The sequence below is a fragment of the Bemisia tabaci genome, chromosome 1, assembly GCF_918797505.1.
Source record: "Bemisia tabaci chromosome 1, PGI_BMITA_v3".
Taxonomy (NCBI): domain Eukaryota; kingdom Metazoa; phylum Arthropoda; class Insecta; order Hemiptera; family Aleyrodidae; genus Bemisia; species Bemisia tabaci.
Window position 1 is genome coordinate 18,194,821 of NC_092793.1, and position 17,577 is coordinate 18,212,397.

General features: G+C 41.1%; 1 protein-coding gene across 3 annotated transcripts in view; it reads right to left on the bottom strand.

Moving 5' to 3' along the window:
- LOC109034007 (insulin-like growth factor 2 mRNA-binding protein 1) overlaps positions 1-3,682 on the bottom strand; it is a 93,164-nt gene extending 89,482 nt beyond the window's left edge. For 2 of the 3 annotated variants that reach the window (XM_019046905.2, XM_019046903.2), the window contains exon 1: positions 3,372-3,681. In XM_019046905.2, coding sequence (XP_018902450.1) covers positions 3,372-3,546 — 175 coding nt within the window. In that variant the 5' untranslated portion in view covers positions 3,547-3,681. Of the gene's footprint in view, positions 1-3,371 lie in introns of all 3 variants that reach the window. The other variant, XM_019046904.2, reaches the window with a different exon arrangement.
- Between the last annotated feature and the right edge of the window lie 13,895 nt (positions 3,683-17,577).

The window sequence follows — 17,577 nt, forward strand, 5'->3', positions numbered from 1 at the left end:
GGGCAACATTCAGATATGCATACGGAATTTTCTCTCTGTAAGGCAGCATTCCCATATAAATCTCGTCATGTAAAAATTATTTATGAGTTTATAGGCTTAACTGAAAAAAATGACAAAAATTTTCGGCAATATTTGGAACGATCTTTCGATCTAGTGACCCTGAATGATCATCCCCCATCTATGATTTTTCAGCAGAAAAGTGAGTCTACACCAACGTCGTACAGGGCAGAGGAATCGCAAAGTAAAATAAAAAAACGCGTTCTAATATTTAAAAAATGCAGCAAATGCATATTCAGGGTGACAGGTACCTATTCTTGGAATTAAAAATTTTCCGACTCTTCCCCGATTTTTCAGGGTTTTGAATGTAAAAATTCTAAGCTCTTGCCATATTTGAAATTCACTTTTTGGCATGATTTCGCGGAAAAAAATCGAAGAGAAATTTCCTTGAGTAAATCTATTGAGTAGGTATGAATTATTTTTCAATTTTTACCCATACACATTTTTTTTCCACACCATTTTTTACATGAAAAGATTTCAGGCACGAAGGTTCTTGAAATTAAATAATGCCATGTTTTGGCTGAAAGAGAAAACTCCAAGACTCCGCATTTGCCAAGTTATCCCTGATTTTACGAGAACTTGTTCCCTTGAATTATTGTCCAAATATGGTGACAGTGACACTACAACGTCCACTTTTATCTTTTGTGCGTTTTCGTGAAAATAATCCACGATCAGCCAAAGTATGGTACATGAAAGAACCAATCTAACGAAAAGTTATTTTATCCCCCTTTCCTTTATTTCTCATTTCCTGGTGCTTAATGAAAAGCTATAGTACCTACTACAGGTAGAGTTTATGTGCAATACACGTGTACGATTCGGCCTGTGACTATTTTGCCTGAAACCATCAGGATATGAAAAGCTCATTACTGCTGCAGGTGTTCAACCTGTAACCATTTTTCCTTTAATAATGTTGATCCAAAAGGCACTGTTTCAAGTGTTAAATATTAAAATGTTCACTTAAAATTAAGAGCAAAAAATCAAAGGTTTCAATAATTACTTCTTTCACTGTTTCAGAGGAAAGCAGATAGTCATGAATTTCCAATTCAAAGCCTAAAAGCAGTGGACGAAACTCGGTTTGGTTCAGCAGAGATTAGCGATCCTGTAACTTTCCTTTTATTCGTCATGGAGAAATTATTGGAGAGATTTTTCTTTCATTCTAAGTTTAAAATTGAAGGGATAGAATCAACAACAGGACCAGTTTCAGATATACTTGTGGTTTTTCATACTTGAAAGAACACTTTCATCAGAGAGAGAGAGAGAGAAAAATGGGTTCTTTCTAATTCTCTTAGGTACTTAAAATATTAATTTCAGTCTTGACAAATGAATTTATTTCTTTCACAGGATATGCTGTACCTACAAGAATTTTACTTACGAAAAAAAAAATGATAATTTCGATTAATTGATTAGGTGCTTCTTATCAGATGTGATCATTTAAATTTGAATGTTAAATGGCTAACGCAGGCTGAGAGTCAATTACCAACATACACTTGTGAATTAGTTAAAAAAATTGGAGAAACTTATGTTGTCTTTTAGCCAATTTCGCTTCCTTTGGTGGGTGTGGGACAAGAGTTGTCATGACTCAGAATCATTCAAGCCAGAAAAGGAGGATCTTTATTGCATTATTCCTTTTATAAAATCTTTTACTCACTGAAAAACTGAGGCACAATTTTGAATGAAAATTTCAGTAAGTTTCTTTAACTCCTTAAATTTTCACTGAAAACTCACTTAAGTCACTCAAGTTAAGCTTATGCATATGATTAATACCTCTGCCTCCCCTCCCCTCAGAAAAAAGTCTCAACGACTGAAATGAGGCAATAAACAGCACCACTTTTTCTTCTGATAATTCATCCGTAGATGAAGCTTGATTGCCAAATGATGTTACCACATTTGGACATAATTACACCTCAGACAAGTATGGTACATATTTAATTTTCAAGTTAGGGATTTGAAAATATAGTGGTAATTCATAGGTACATAATTGAGCCAAAAATTTACAGCAAAGCACGGGCTTGTCCTTTGTTGTGACGGAATCAGGTGCAAACGACATTCTAGACAACCTTGTAAAGCAGGACCTCCTCAGTCTCAATAAAGAATATTTTTCAGCATAAATATGTATATCTTTGGATCAACTTTTTCTGAGAAACAGAGACATGGAGACAGGAGTCAATATGTATAACCAGGCCTTTTCCTAAGTTTGAAAAACTGAGAAATAAATTACCAGGAAGAAAGCTCGGATAGATATAGATTGAAGATGAGAGTTACGATAAAAATTAGCGGCGAATTTAGGCAGAACTGATACGGATCATGGACAGCATAAAGCCATGTCTGCGGCTAAAATTAGCCAGTCTCATGATAACTGAGTACGCAAAAATGGTTGCAAAATTTTGGGCCATGAGAGGATTTACTGGAGTAGATGTGGTTGGAAGGAGGTACTAGGATACTGGTCTGAAAATTGCTGGCGTGTTATCAGTAAGATAGTTGAAGACTGAAAGCCATTAATTTCACTATTTATGAATAGCATAAGCTCTAACACCTCAAAATGAAGTGATCATGGAAAAAAGTGATTAAAATTCCAAAAAACATTCACCTTGCACCTGAATGACAGTTGCTGTAAAAGTTCTTGGTTTGTTTACGTGAAACTGAACAAAATCCTAATTTGGCAAACTGACGAACACGGAATAGTTTTCAAGCACTTTGAAGCAATCAACAAGCTTGACATATATTAGATCTTAAAAGAAGGTAAGAGAATTATTGAAATTGGCTTCATGCATGAACAAAATACCTCATATCATGATAAGGACATCCTAAATTAAGTATGCAAAGGTTGCAATCAATGAATCGCTGAAACTTCCTGCACTATCACCTAAGCAAATAAAATATATCAATACATGCAGATTGTTTCACTGGTTTGGGGTCGATCATGGATTCAAGAGCAAATACAACCAAGAATATCAAATAAGAGTTTGTTGAACGAGAATCGGAGGCTCAAATGATAACATTCCTTTGCGAAACTGCTTGGTAAAGAGGTTATGTGCTACATTAGTCGGGCTAGAGATTAGCACCAAAAAGGAGCCTTGGAGTGATTAAATCAGTGTGGAATGTAAAATGAATGGAAAGTCTCATTAGGATCAACAGAGAAGAGGGATGACTCCATAACAGTGAGTAGCCCTAGTGAATGATAGGTCGAAACTTGACAAAATATAGCCATGTGTGTCAACTGATAACCGACCAAAATCCGATCAAATGTATCGAGAAAAGTACGTAAGAAAATGACCAAGGACAGTCAGTAAATTTTGAGAAATTTCTCGACTTACCGTTCAGTTTATCAATGGCTTTATCCGCAGAAGATTGGTCAGGGAAATCAACAAAAGCGTATCCAGGACGTTTTATAGTAATTGAACCACAAGCAATGCCGAACTCGGCAAATAGTTGTCTTAGCGAACTTTCACCCGCGTCCGGAGGCAAACTTCCGACGTATAACTTATTCATTTTCACTTAAACAAAATAAACAATTACACAAAATACAGGGGTATAAAATACATAAAATCAACTTAGCACCCGGTCACTGAAATCGAGAACGAAGTTACTACACGTATTTGGCACGCATGCATAATAAGCCTACGGTAGCATTCTCTGCCTCCCTGGCCTCCCCCTCTTCGCAACAAAGCGGTTCCCCCTCTCTCGGGAACTTGCATGATGGACAACACAACAACAACTTTTGAGAGAGAAAAATATAATAAAAAAAGGAAGAAAAACACGACCCCAGTTTTTTACAGCGATGCAAAATTTTGGAACCCTTCACTCTGAATGGTCAGTGATTTAATGAATAGAGAAGGAGAAAATAATAGTAGTGCCGCATTGAAATACAGCACCAGCCGACTTGTTCAGGATGAACCAAGTCAGTTGCATTCCTGATTATACCGTGTGCATCTTTTTCATGCATGAGCAGTCAGGGGACGAAGGGGTCAGCGCCCCCCGTGAAAAAATCCCCCTCCACCCCTTAATGTGCAGCCCAGTTACTTTCCGACTTATTTTTTCTCGTGGATTCAAGTAACTTTTCAAGAAGATTCTGCAACATGGTTCATTAGTTGGTGAGAGGCGCTCCGTAATTTTGGTTGAAAACGAATTTTGAACAATTTAATTACTTTTTTTTTTAATTTTAAGGTACATGGGCGGAAGTATACACTTTCGTGTGGGTGGGCCAGAGAGGCACCTCATCGCAAGGAAGGTGTGGTTGGACGCGGGGACACTCCACTAGGGGGGGGGGGGGGGGGGGGGTGGTCTGCCCGACTCCCTAACTCCAAGGAGAGTACGGGAGACTCCTTGCCCTTAATGGAGGTCTGGAGGGCCTCCCCAGAAAATTTGAAAACTTGACTCGTTTTAGGAGCAATTTCGAGCTATTCTCATAAAAAAAATTTTAAAATTACGATCGTCAATATGAAAAGTATGTCACGCGCACTTACTCAGCAATAATCCCCGGGAAGGTTAATTGGATTTTTGGGGGACCAGACTCCCCCCCCCCCTTTTTTGCCCATGCTAAAGTGATAGTTGCGCGGATGAAAAGAAATGGAACATGAATAAAGCTTGCTTAGGAAAAACACCTTTTCTCAAAATTTTCTGATGGAAGCTCCAGGGCCGGATTAAGGGCGTGGCTACATGGGCCGCGGCCCATGGCGGCAAATCTAGGGGGCGGCAAATTTTGCAATTTTTTTAAATGTAGGTATAAAAAAAATCGGATGTAGAAAAAAAAATTACAAACGAGAAAAGGCTACAAAATCTCTCATTTCCTGAGAGAATAGTAATTTCTAATTTTGTCGTCTTTCAGTGATTTAAGAGACAGCATCTTTAATTACCTAGTCGAGTTAAGAGAGAAAACAAACACACAATTTGGCCTGGAACGGCGCGACCTAGGGAGAAATGATAACGAGGACTTGAGATGAAAAGGAGAAGCCCTCGGCGCGCGGCGCGGCGATCGGCATGTAACACATATTAGCGCCTACAAGACTGCACGAATACTTCACGCATTGCATCAAACACAGTGCGGTTTGTGTGGTCAGCGTGAAACCGATAGCGCCTACAAGAATGCATGAATACTTCACTCATTGCGCCAAACACAGTGCGGTCAGCGTGAAACGCACAGCGCCTACAAGACTGCGTGAATACTTCACGCCTTTCGCCAAACACGGTGCGGTCGGCGCGGCGCGGTGGCGGAAGTTAAAATCATTAAACCAAATTTTGTGTTTGTTCTTTCATAATTTTTTCGTTCATTTCTTATGAATGGAAGGCCTTGTCCATGAGAGATAGGTTTACAAAACTTGACTTTCGCGCAAAGTTCTGTGACCTTTTGCTAGTAGTGTTGACAGAGCTTTCCCAAAAAATATGTTCAACAAGAGTAAACGCGTCTTATGCACCCCTCCCCCGCTGGCACGTTCACTTGATGGTTTTTATTGATGTTTCAAAACGAATGAGAAGGGGGCGGCAAAATACAGGCGGCCCATGGGCGGCAAGTAGGAAAATCCGGCTCTGGGAAGCTCCCCCAAAACCCCTTGCCAGAAGTCAAACCCGGACAGCCATTGGAGCGCCTACATATTTTCCTTTGATAATGATAATTTTTTCTCCCCCCCCCCCCTCTACCTCTCCCTTTTTATAAGGTGTAAAAAATGTCAACAACTTCACAGAAGAGCATGTGCAATATGGATTTTAACAAAATCATTCAGCGAGGAACACAATCTCCCGTATGAAAAAACTTAAGCCACATCGTTTATTCCCGATTTTATTTGGGGGCCATTCACAGATTTGGTACCTACCTAACGGCGTTGCACGAGGTTTTTATATTTCCCTCCCTCCTCGCACCCGCCACGCAAACCTGAGCCTCGTGCATGAAAAAGTTTGCATTACTTCCATCGAGCTTACTCTTTTATCGTGAAAATGTTGCATTTCTACAAGGAGTTTATACGCAGAGTGGCTTTCCTCAGTATACATAACGCTAAAAATCAGTTTTTCTTTATGCAATCCATCCTTCCTAAATGCAGGTCTACTTACTAAGAAATACGTGATGCTCCCCTTTCATCCCCCCCCCCCCCCGTGAATTAGAAAAGTCACTAAAAAACTCTATTCTTAATTCCCTCTTTTTCATTTACATGTGAAAAGAAAAAAAAAAATTAAAGTATCCATTACTAGTTGATGGCAATTTCAACATATTTTTAGCTCCGTCCATATCACCACTTTTCTACTTCGAAGTCCTCCACCCGGATCTAATCAGAGATGCAGATGCTCTTGAAAGCTTTGTGAGAATTTTTCTCAGGGTCGTCATTTCAGACAAATATTACGATACAGAGGGGCGCAACAGTTGTTCCAAAGAGGAAAAAAGCTATCCGAGGGAGGGGGAGACAAAAGATCCAACATTCTCGAAAAATTTACTTCTACCAATCAAAACTAGGGAAAATGAAGTTAAAAAGGAGAAAAATAACCAGGGAGGGGGAGTCCCTCTTCCCTCTCAAAATTACGCCTCTTGCTTTTCACAGGAAGAGGACAAATTCGGAGGGAGAGGAGGGATTCCCAAAAACTGGAAATAAACTACACAAGTTGATCATCATCTTCTAGAATTAGGTAAAGTTACCTAGATGTGGGGTCGAGCCCAAGTATCCCCGTCAGTGGCTTGGCCAGGGGGTCTTGACCCCTGGAACTTCCATCACCGGAGAATGTTCTCGAAATAACTTCATTTTTCGGGATTTTAAGGAATTTCTTATCTTCGAACCCCCAACTCATGAGAACTTTTACACCGTAGACTCCCCCCCCCCCCCCCATTGAGAATTTCCGACCATGCCGTTGGGGTCTCCGCCCACTCTAAGACCGGACACCCAGCGGTAAAGGATTTGGGTAACTTTTACGTTGAGCATGTTTTCTGTTTTCTGAAAGCAGCTCTCCTCTGGGAAATCCGTCCCGGAAAATTTCGATGCATTCAAATGTTACATTAATTCACCCGGATTATTATACGATCCCATACGTGAGGTGGTAGTCTTCCTTTCCAATCCCAAGGGGAGGGGGTCGCAGCGTTGAAGAGGTGAATCGCCAAAGCCGCGAAAGAGGAGCTTAAAACGCTATCCATAGCGGAGTGAGGGAACACGCGCCACAATGACACGCAAATAAATAGCGGCAGACGTCCAGGAAGGTTAAAAAAACGGAGTCATAACCAGCCGAGGAGCGGTATGTAAATGGGGCGGCCACTGGGGGTAAGTGGCTTAGGCGGGGGAGTATCGCTGGACACAGCCCATTTTCGCGCACAAGACGGCCAAAAAAACGCGAGCTGCCCCACGCTCGCCGGGACAAGGGATGCGAGGGTGGATGTAGATGGCCAGCACACGACCAACCCAGGGATTGCTAGGATCCTTTTCACCTGCCCAGAAGCGTGCTGAGGGTAATCATATCATTCATATCGCTCCATTCAGCGCATCTTCTTCATCCCTTCAGCTTCCATTCATTTTCGAGGCATCGCCGTACTCGCGTCCTCCGCACATTTGCCCCCTTCCCTTCCTTGTCGCCACCCACGCTCCCATTCACCCGCATTACGACGCTTTTTATTGCTTCATCGTGTGCCCACTGCCACTTGTTCCCTCTAATTTCGCTTTTGTCCACGTAATTACCACCCAGAGCCCGTCTATCGCCTTTCAAGAGTAAAAGAAACGAGGACGTTAGTCCGTTCATATCATTAGGTTCAATGGCCAAATGTGATCGTCCTAAGGAGACGGGGTCTAAGTGTCGAAATAAGCAAAATTGAGAGGTAATGGCATAACCCATGCTCAGAAAAGTGTTTTACGAAACTCATCAACAAAAAACATCCGAACATGTTGAGCCAAAGCGAAATTTGAAACTTTCAGAAAAACGGACAGTTTACCTATAACAAGTTATCACGTGATAGGCTAACGGGGGAGGGGGGCTGAGCTCGGCTTCCGGGGTCTTACGAGAGGGGAGGGAGGTCAAGACAAGCTTAAGTAATCCATTAGGAGAGGTTTGGCTCATTACGGTAGGCATAAATGGGAGGAGGGAATTTAAATAAAGTAGGCGAAAATGCCTTAAGTATAATTCTTATACTACTATAGAACGCAGTCCCGAGAATCGTAATTTCCATGCTCGAGGCTATGAAATACGTAAGTATCGCTCCCGGGGGAGAAGGAGGTCTGTGCCTGCGTTACGAGTGCGTTATAGGGGAAAAGGGAAGTCCAGGGATGCGTTATTGCTTGACGCTAGAGAACGGTCGAGTGGCGCCGACCAATTGAAAGTCTCAAACGCGAAATCGACGCAAAGTGGCAATCTTCCATCCAAAATTCACCACAAAACGCTCATTTGAGGGGGTTGAACAAAGCGTTACGAATTTTTTTTTAAGAGAGATGCAGACCTGCGTTACGGGTGTCTTTTGAGGGGGAGGGAGAGAGGAAGGAAGTAGAAAAATCCCATTATCAGCGTCATGCATTTCATGGATGCCTAAGAGATACCGGGTTGTGGCCATTGCAACGTGCATTGCAAGCTGTCTATCTTACTGACACAGAGAACTCATAGCTTTCACTATTCAAAATCGGCATTTGTTGACCGACGTAAAAATATTGCAATTTCATTGCAGTAGATCGAAATTTTACTTCAATATTTTCATCGTACTGTGCTACTAGACAAGATGCGAATTTACTTGAGTCACTCTGTTGATACAGTGCTAACATTTTCCTTAAGGTATTTCCGACCAAATGCGAGATAATATATTTCATGAGTGTTTGAAAAGCAGACGATTTTGCACGGCAATTTATGATGCGAATATTATGACTCCGGTGTGAGCGGTGAAGTATAGCGCGAAACTGAAGGCGTTTTCGACTTGTGACAACAGTTTGATGTACCTCACAACAACGCGTGCCTTGCATACGGATCGTATAAACCAGCATCCATCTGAGGGTGGCTATTATATAAAGCACTGTTCCTGTTTAAAATTATGTCTCTCGCAAAGTTCCTTCTTTATCCCCGCGCAAATTTTACCTTTAAAAGGAGGCTTAAACCAATATGGCGAAATGATTTTTTCTGAGTTCTCAAATAATCTCACTGTAAAAATGAGGTGTGCTCAGAAAATATGAGTTTTTTTCCATCTTCTTTTCAGGACCCATTGATGTAACGATAGTGGGAAACTGTAGCCACGCATACATCGTTTGCGGTGTTTCAGAATCTCCGTATCCCTTTTAATTTCATCATAGGAGAACGAACCAACCCTATTGTTTGAAATTTTCTTGATTCATTTTTTACTCGGAGACGAAAAATCGGGGTGGTTTTCAAGAGACGGCCTTGAGTATTTTTTTTCCATCCAGAAAATAAATTATAACAGAAAGTCTGCAGCGCCTTCAAGCGAGTTACGCGCTTTTGCAGTCTCACCGTCGATACGTTGGTGGTCCCCTCGCTCAAAGCGCCGAATCCTCCAAACTTTTGCAGCACCTTGTCCTTGTCTGGCTCACGGATGGATAAGTAAACTAAAACGAAAAAGAATTCCTTCCAAACCGCGTCAAGTGGCTATTTCTAACCATTTACATAACAGAATGAGTATAATCGCTCTCTAAACGCAAAGCGCCGAGAATAACGGAACGTTCGTTTTTGGAGCCGAATAACTTGTTAATTGTTGTTGTAGTGGCATTGTGCTTTTTTTTTTGTCGGGCGGGTAGTTGTAATGTAATCAAACAATGTAGGCAGGAGGAGGAGGGGGAATATAAACAACCGAGAGTGCAGGAAAAGGAAGAAACATGGCGGAGAACCTGAGGTGGGAGCTTTTTGTTAGGTTCATAGTAGGTGTATGCAACACATGTAAAGGATATCCAAGAGGATCAGCCGCGGCCGGCTTCCCCTCCTCCTCCACCTTTGCTTGTCAAGAAGGCCACCGATACGGCGATGTGGTTGGTCGGCCTCTTCGAGAAGCTTTTACGGAGCCCTCGTGGGACGCAAATTTCGGGACGCGATCATATGAATGAGTGTACGGTGTACGCTTTGCAGTGATTCCCAAACTCATTCGCAGTCGCACTTGGCCATAGGGCCTCTGTTCAAGTATGACGACTTTTTGATCCCCCAAAATGCCTTACGTAAACTTTGAACGACCCCTGTTCTCAATTTCTTTTCGACTGCCGACAAATACTACTTGACCGCATGCCTCTTCTTCAACGTTTCCGGAAGAAGCGATTAGTAGCTGCGAATACCTGAAAGAATTCCACGGGGAGTTTGTTCTTATCATTAAAGTTCACTATCCGGGGTAAGAACGCTTTGCTACGAGTCAAGGAAATCAGACAGTAGCAAAGGCCCTTGCTCAGTTCACAGCGTGTCATTTCGGTTCTACTTAAGCTCAATCCTTATTTTTCCGTCGCTGAGCTTCAAGAAGCATATTTCAGTTCAGGCTCGATTAGACCCGAAAAACCCCTGCGCAACCGAATTTTCCTCTCTTTTCTGCGATTCCATCCCAATTTACTTGATTAAAACGCCACTACCTTTAATTCCCCCGCCTTGCTGCCGTCTGAGACCAAACTTTGCGATGAAATGTTTCACCCTCAATGGCGTAGCGCTACTTAAAAGTAACGGGGGCTAAAATCGAATCACTCACCCGTAGTAAGATGTTGCAATTTGTACGAATAGTTTCTTTTTTCTAAAAGAAAATTTTTGAAATTTTGATACATAAATTAAAAATTGGGTTCTATTCCCTACGAAAGCTAAGACTTAGACTTTTCCCTCTTCAAAATCCGAGGCCCCAACTCAATTCATACCAAACAGAGATCCGAGTCGACGGTGTAAGTCGGCGATCACATAACTCGGTTTGCGATGTCGCAGACTTCTTGTCATACTTTATTTTCGGAACGGAAAACTACTCAACGGCAATTCTTAAAACTGCCGTGATTTTTCTTCTCTGTCCGAAGAAAATTCTGCCAAGACTTCAAGAAATGATGTCAATTTGTTCTCCTTTAAAAAAATTACAAAGAGGTGGGGATTTTCAGACACCGCAAAGGAGATATGTGATTGCGGACTTACGCCGTCAAAATAAAAGAGGAGCAAAATTTCTGGCCGAAATCCGTGTTGAGAATCCCTGAAAGCCCAGAGGTATGCACGGCCGAATTTCTGGGCAGCGGGGACGGAGGCGAGAAGAAAGGCCCGAGTGCAGTAGCCCACGGCAGGGCGGAGGGGACGCTACAAGTAAACAATTAACAATAAGGAACTAGTTTATCCCGTTCTTTATTTCGAATAATATGCAAGAGATAAGCATCAAATCCCGTCTCGGCCACGGCCCAGGGGCCAAGCTTTAACCGTCCCCGTCAGGCCCCGTCCCTGTTGTGCATGCATGTCCGAGCTGGGAGTCCCTCCCTGCGGTCCTCGTCCAGGATTCGGAGTGGACATTGGTCCCCGTCCTGTCCCTGGTCCCTGGGAGAACCACGCTCTCTTCCAAAACCTCTTCACCCACGATATTCTCAAGTCAGAATGGATCACTAGACATGGTACAAATCTTAGCGATCTGATTCATGTTTCTTGACCAGAACTGCACGTAAAACACGATTCTCGCATTGAAAATTACTGAAATAAACTCCTAAATAAGATATTAACGTTTTAATTTTACATTGGTTACGGAAAATCTAAATTGCCCGGTCGTAAGAAACGCAATACTCTGTGTGAATCAAATCGCGCCTTACAACAGTTGTGGCAAACTTCTCGATTGAGCATTGTTCATTTCTCACCCTTTATTGTTCAAAGTGTAAACAATTTGCCATAGCTGAGCCAGAGTGTCAAGATTGAGGTTGTCATAATTTCGTATCGCTGAGACTACCACGGTAATGTTTGGTGTGCGATTTGACGCACATAGACCCTTGAGTGTTCATGAGCGAGAGGTTTGAATTCACGCGTAAAGAAACATTGAATATCTTGGTTAGGAGTTAGTTTCAGAAATGTTCGTTCCTTAAATCGTGTTTTAAGTGAAATTTTGGATGAGAGAAATGTATCAAAATGCTTAATTTTGTACCTTATCTAGGGGTCCATTGAGAGAGTACTTCCAGCCAGCGAATTTTTTCGACTATGCCGAAGAGGCCGTTCATAAAATACGAAACCTTCCAGGAGGGTTGTGAGTGTATCACAGAGAAGAGAGGATGTTCAGGGTTGCGTTGCGTAACGTTAAAACAAGCGCATTGCACCGATTTCTCGAATATTCAAGATTAAAAATCAAAGCGAGCTGGCAATTTTTCAAAAAAAATTCAAAAATGCCGAATGGGGGTGGGGGTCGAAAAGCGCGTTACGTAATGTTTTTGGAGAGTTCATTATTGTGTTACGGATGCGGGATGCGTTACGAGGGGAAAGAGGGTTGGGGTGAAAAAATCCGATTGTCAATGATACGTATTTTATGAACGAACCTTTTGCGTGATGTATGAATGTTGTATTTTTTATACTCGAAAGGACTTCATTTTCAGAAAGAGAGCATAAAGCCCTATAAGCATCAATTATTAGCTCAATATCACCGAAAAAGTGGATATTGTCCATTTCTATCCTACACCCACTATTCCTTAAATGATATGCATTAAATCAGATCAGTCGAATTGGCATATTCTTGAAAAATAAATTGGTGTGTTTTGGAACTAAACAAATCGGTTATAGGCACAGTTTATGACAGCGCCTTGGTACAGCAATTCGTGCTCAATGAATGTCTGCGTTGCATGTACACAAAATTGAAGACTTATTATTAGTATTATTGGAATATATTATTGGAATTATTATGTTCAGATTTTATGTATTATGAAGATGCCGCCCGATCAGTAACATAATTTTTGGCAAATTAAGAAGAAGAAGAAAATAAAAATGAGACAAACAGAACCAACACAGCATGGGAACAGACCAAGGAAAAGGACTCGCGTTGACACGGCGCAGAGATACAACTATTCGTACTTGATGGATGACCGTGTTGCGTGCGCAAAATTGAAGGCGCGATGGCGCGATGGCGCGATGCTCCACTCTAAGTTGCTTTGCTAGTGAGATGTCTCTCCGATTCGGGAGAAGAGTTAAAATGAGTCTGAATAACGTCTTGCCTATATTCGGCTGAGCAGCTTGCGTAGCCCTTAATTGAAGCACCACTACAAAGGCACAGGAAATAGAGCGAAGAATAAGACTCGCGTTGGCACGGCGCAGAGATACGACTATTCGTACTTGATGGATGGTCGTGTTGCGTGCGCAAAATTGAAGGCGCGATGGCGCGAGGCGTGAACTCGCGATGCTCCGCTCTATGCTGTCGATGAGGTGTTTCTCCGATTCGAGCAAAAAGTTATAAAACGAGGTCCGAATACGTCTCTCCTATCTTTGGTTGTGTTGCTCACGTAGCCCTTGCAGAACCACTACTAATCGGACAAACGGCTGCAAACACAATATGGAAACAGAGCAAGGATAATAAGGACGCGCGTTAATGACGGCGCAGAGATACAACTATTCGTGCTTGATGGATGTCTGCGTTGCATCTGAAAATTTGAAGGCGCTAGGCGTGAACCCGCAATGCTCCGATTTCGGTTCGGCTGTGATTTCGTTTAAAACTCTGATTTTCATTTACAGGTGATTTTGACTCGCACTGAATGGGACTTCAATGAAATAAGAATGAATACACTGATGAATGAAAATGCCTTACTGCTATCAATGAAACACTCTAGTAATATGAGTAGAATTTCTGCTGATGTATGTTGACTAAAAACGAGTTGGTCCACTTACTATTTTTATGAGATTTTGAAATTGTTTCAATACATATTTTATAATTAGAGAAATTTTACAGAAACTCATAACCGAAAGATATATTTTCCGTATGCTCTATAGGAAAATAAGGCGAGAAAGCAAACTAGGCGCCTTGGGATTCAATTAGACCTCTTTTGGTCAGAGCTACCCAACTGAACGATAGCATCACTCCCACGCGCTTTTGTTGAGATTTTTCAAAATTCTATAGTGTACAATATATTCAAGTAGCACTGCGGGTCGATTGTTGAATCGTCATCGAATGATCCTGATCGATAACTTTCTATCTTAGCAATGCTTTTTATCGATCATGGTCATTCGATATAGATTCTACAATCGAGCCGCAGGTTGCAATAAATTGCAATTACATACTGCTGCGGATCGTTGTGCGCATGATGTCTATTTAATAATTTAAGGGGTTCCTCTTTTTAAAATGTCTTGTAATAAACTTGAAATGAATTTCAATTTTTTACGCATGGCAAATCGCATATTCTTTTTACACATTCAACTCATTTTATTGGTCGTTTAAAGACTGTATTTAATGGCCAAATTACGTAGAAATACTTCAATTTCATGGTAAAGAAAAATTGCAAAAATATATCAATATTTTTGTCGCGCTGCATTACTTAGGTATGATGGTTGAAAGCTTACCCTCACTGGAAAAAAAACACATTGGATCTAGAATCTAGAGTCCAGACTCTTGAAAACATTGACAAGAAAAAATACTCTTGATTCAATCGGATTTTTGCTCGAATCAAAACGAAATCCGCTTAAATTAAGAGGCTTGATTCTTGATTTAAGCTAGATTCGGATTGAATCATGAGTACTTTTTCTTGTCAATATTTTTAAGAGTCTGGACTCTAGATCCAATGTGTTTTTTTTTCAGTGCGGGGACATAATGGGCGCACATATTTGACCCCCAAAAATGGTCACTTTCCCGATAACGTTAAAGCGGGGGTAGGGAAGTCGGTTAATTTTTGCGGTGCATGCGCTGAGGGCCTTCTAACCGAAATAAACGGCTGGAGGCTCCGGCTCCGAGCTGGAAATGATCTGAGGCTGACAAGGAGTCTGGACGGAGCCGCGAGTTCAATTGAAACAACGTTGAGATCAGACGCGAGATAAGCTTATCCACTCACTTGCAAGCCAATTCACCGATACCGCGCGTCCATCCTCAACGACATGGATGCGCCTTGGGAAGAGGACAGGGAAAAAGTAGGAATGCATTAGCATACTGGATGCATTGAAATCAGCCCGGCTAATTGTGCGCGCTGAGAGGGGAAGGAGCGAGAGAGAAAACGGATAAGCCGACCTCAGGGCGGAGGGCTCCTCCGGGAAGGGATGAACGCCAAGACCCCGCATTTATTCCTTCGGGTTTGGATCGTGTGGGGGAGTCAATTTTTAGAACTTACTTTATCCGCATTTTACGCAGCAAATCGCTCCGGTGTCCATGGCGGAACTAGGGACAATATATTCCAGAGACCGTGCACTAGCAATTTTAGCAATCTAATCGGGCGAGGTCAAAGTTGAATGGAGAATTTGCTGCAAATTTTTTACTGCTTCATCTGAGAGCGCTTAAAGACAGGGCGGCAAAATTTCATGAAAAATAACATTTTGAAATTTCACGTGAAATATTTCATGAAATTTCGGAAATTTATGAAAGATATTCAAAATTATCGGTTTCTTTTCGCAAAATGTTAAAATTGCGACTTTCCTCTATTTTTGTGTGTTTGAGTGCGGGTAGCATACTCTAGCCCCTGAAAAATATGAAATCTTTCACATCCTCGTGAAATATCATGAAATATGTCACTGAAATTTCCAATATTTCATTTCTTTCTTACGTTTCTTGCCACCCTGCTTAAAGAGCTAATAGAGAGTTTGCAGGTGTCCTAAATTTTGTGGATTTCATCTTTAAAATGACATTGCTAGGAAAACTGAGCACGAGAATATATTCTTGGTTACTAAATTGAAAAATTATTGGAGAAAATATGACAAAATAACCTAATCTGCTAAAACACATGTGTTTAAATGGAAAATGCCGCCAGATGACGTCATAAAGCGGCACATTTTCTCCCTTTTAAATCAATTTTTCTCCAATTTCCCGTGTCAGAAGAAAATTATGAAAAATACTCGAACTCAGCTCGTTAGGCACTTTTAGATGAAACAAAAAAATTTTGGTGTGCAAATTATCGATTTCGCAGTATTTTTTAAATTTCGCTCTGGTATGGGAAAAAGTATCAAAATAGATCTTAAAGTGAAAAAATGCACCGTCTAGTAACGTCATCTGGCGGCACTTCCCATTTAAACACATGCATTTAGGATCAGATAATTTTGTCACTTCTCCTCCTATAATTGTTCAATTTATGAACCACGGGTATCCTTGTGTTCAGTTTACTCAGTGGTTTCCACTAAAACGCGAAATTCAGCAAGTTTTTGACACTTGCAAATTCCTCATTCAGAGGTTCGAATCACGCTATTTTTCGCCTATTGATGGTGGATGAGCAACTTGTTGAGTCAAAAATCAAATAAAATTTGCCTAATGATGACTGATGAATGCCGGGGTAAACACTTTTCAATAAGGCGAGTTTTTTCAAATTCGGTTCGTATTGCTGAAAAAATTAATTTCTCAACTCAATGGTTATGAGTCATCGTTCGGTGACTATGAAAGTTGACTTTCGAGAGTAAATTTTCGGAGAGAGCAGTGTGAGGTCAATGTCACAGGACGGAACTGTTGTGAAGGTGAACGTAAAATGTTTTTACCAATCCCATTCAAAGTATAAACGAGGGCAGAAATCTAAGGATTTCCCTCCAAGCTGCCTGACCACGCAGTTAACCTAAGAAGGTAAGGACTCGAGCACTACGGGGACTTGAGATCAACAAAGCAGCCGACAATTTCAGTCTGAGAGGTTTTAGATTTTTAAAATTTAAATTCTCTCGCGTCTGCGATTAAAACATTTTTTTTTTTTCAATAAGATAGCATTCAATTTAAGAACAAAATATCTTTTGCAAGCGTATTGCAAAACACTTTTACGCATCAGTACTTAAATCATCAATTTTACTTGAAACTTTGAAACCTGGTGTGATTTCCTGAAGTTTAGGAGTTACAACCTTCTACGCACGGGAAAACTACTAAATTCTTGCGATACGTTAATGATTTTTTGAGCGACAAATGTGTCAACAGTCATCACATAACACCTTCGGTCTTGGCATTTTTTAATTTTAGAATTCATTTTGAAATTGAAGAAAAATAATTCAGAAATTCAGCAAAAAAAAAAAAAAAAATAGTTTCAAATTTCCATGTAATCAGCAAAATAAATGTTGCCACTTTTGAATGTTTGTTGCCCTTTGGGGCGCGCATTTTATGTAATCACGATAATACGACAAATAGAGCTTAGAGGCCACAGGTGGTAAAATCGTCAGCGCTCGTGTCGTGCCGTGAAGTATCCAAAAAGTCGAAGGAGCACGCAGTGCCATCAGTAGTCGTTATGTGCTCCAATCCAATCTACGCGCCCACTGCCCACTCGTATACTGCCGTGCTGAGGAAAACCCCGTATGAACATTCAAGAGTTGCCAAATTTCCAACATTAAAATGTTCTTTTTTTAAAGGAAATGTATGAAAATTTTTCCCTGAAATTTTTAGGAACTTTGGGTGAACTTACGAACAAAATTACATGAAAAAGTGATAGAAAAATATCCACATGTTCACCAGGAAATTCGTGTTTTTTTTTAAAGTATATTTGACAACGCCTGAAGGCTCATACAGCGTACTTT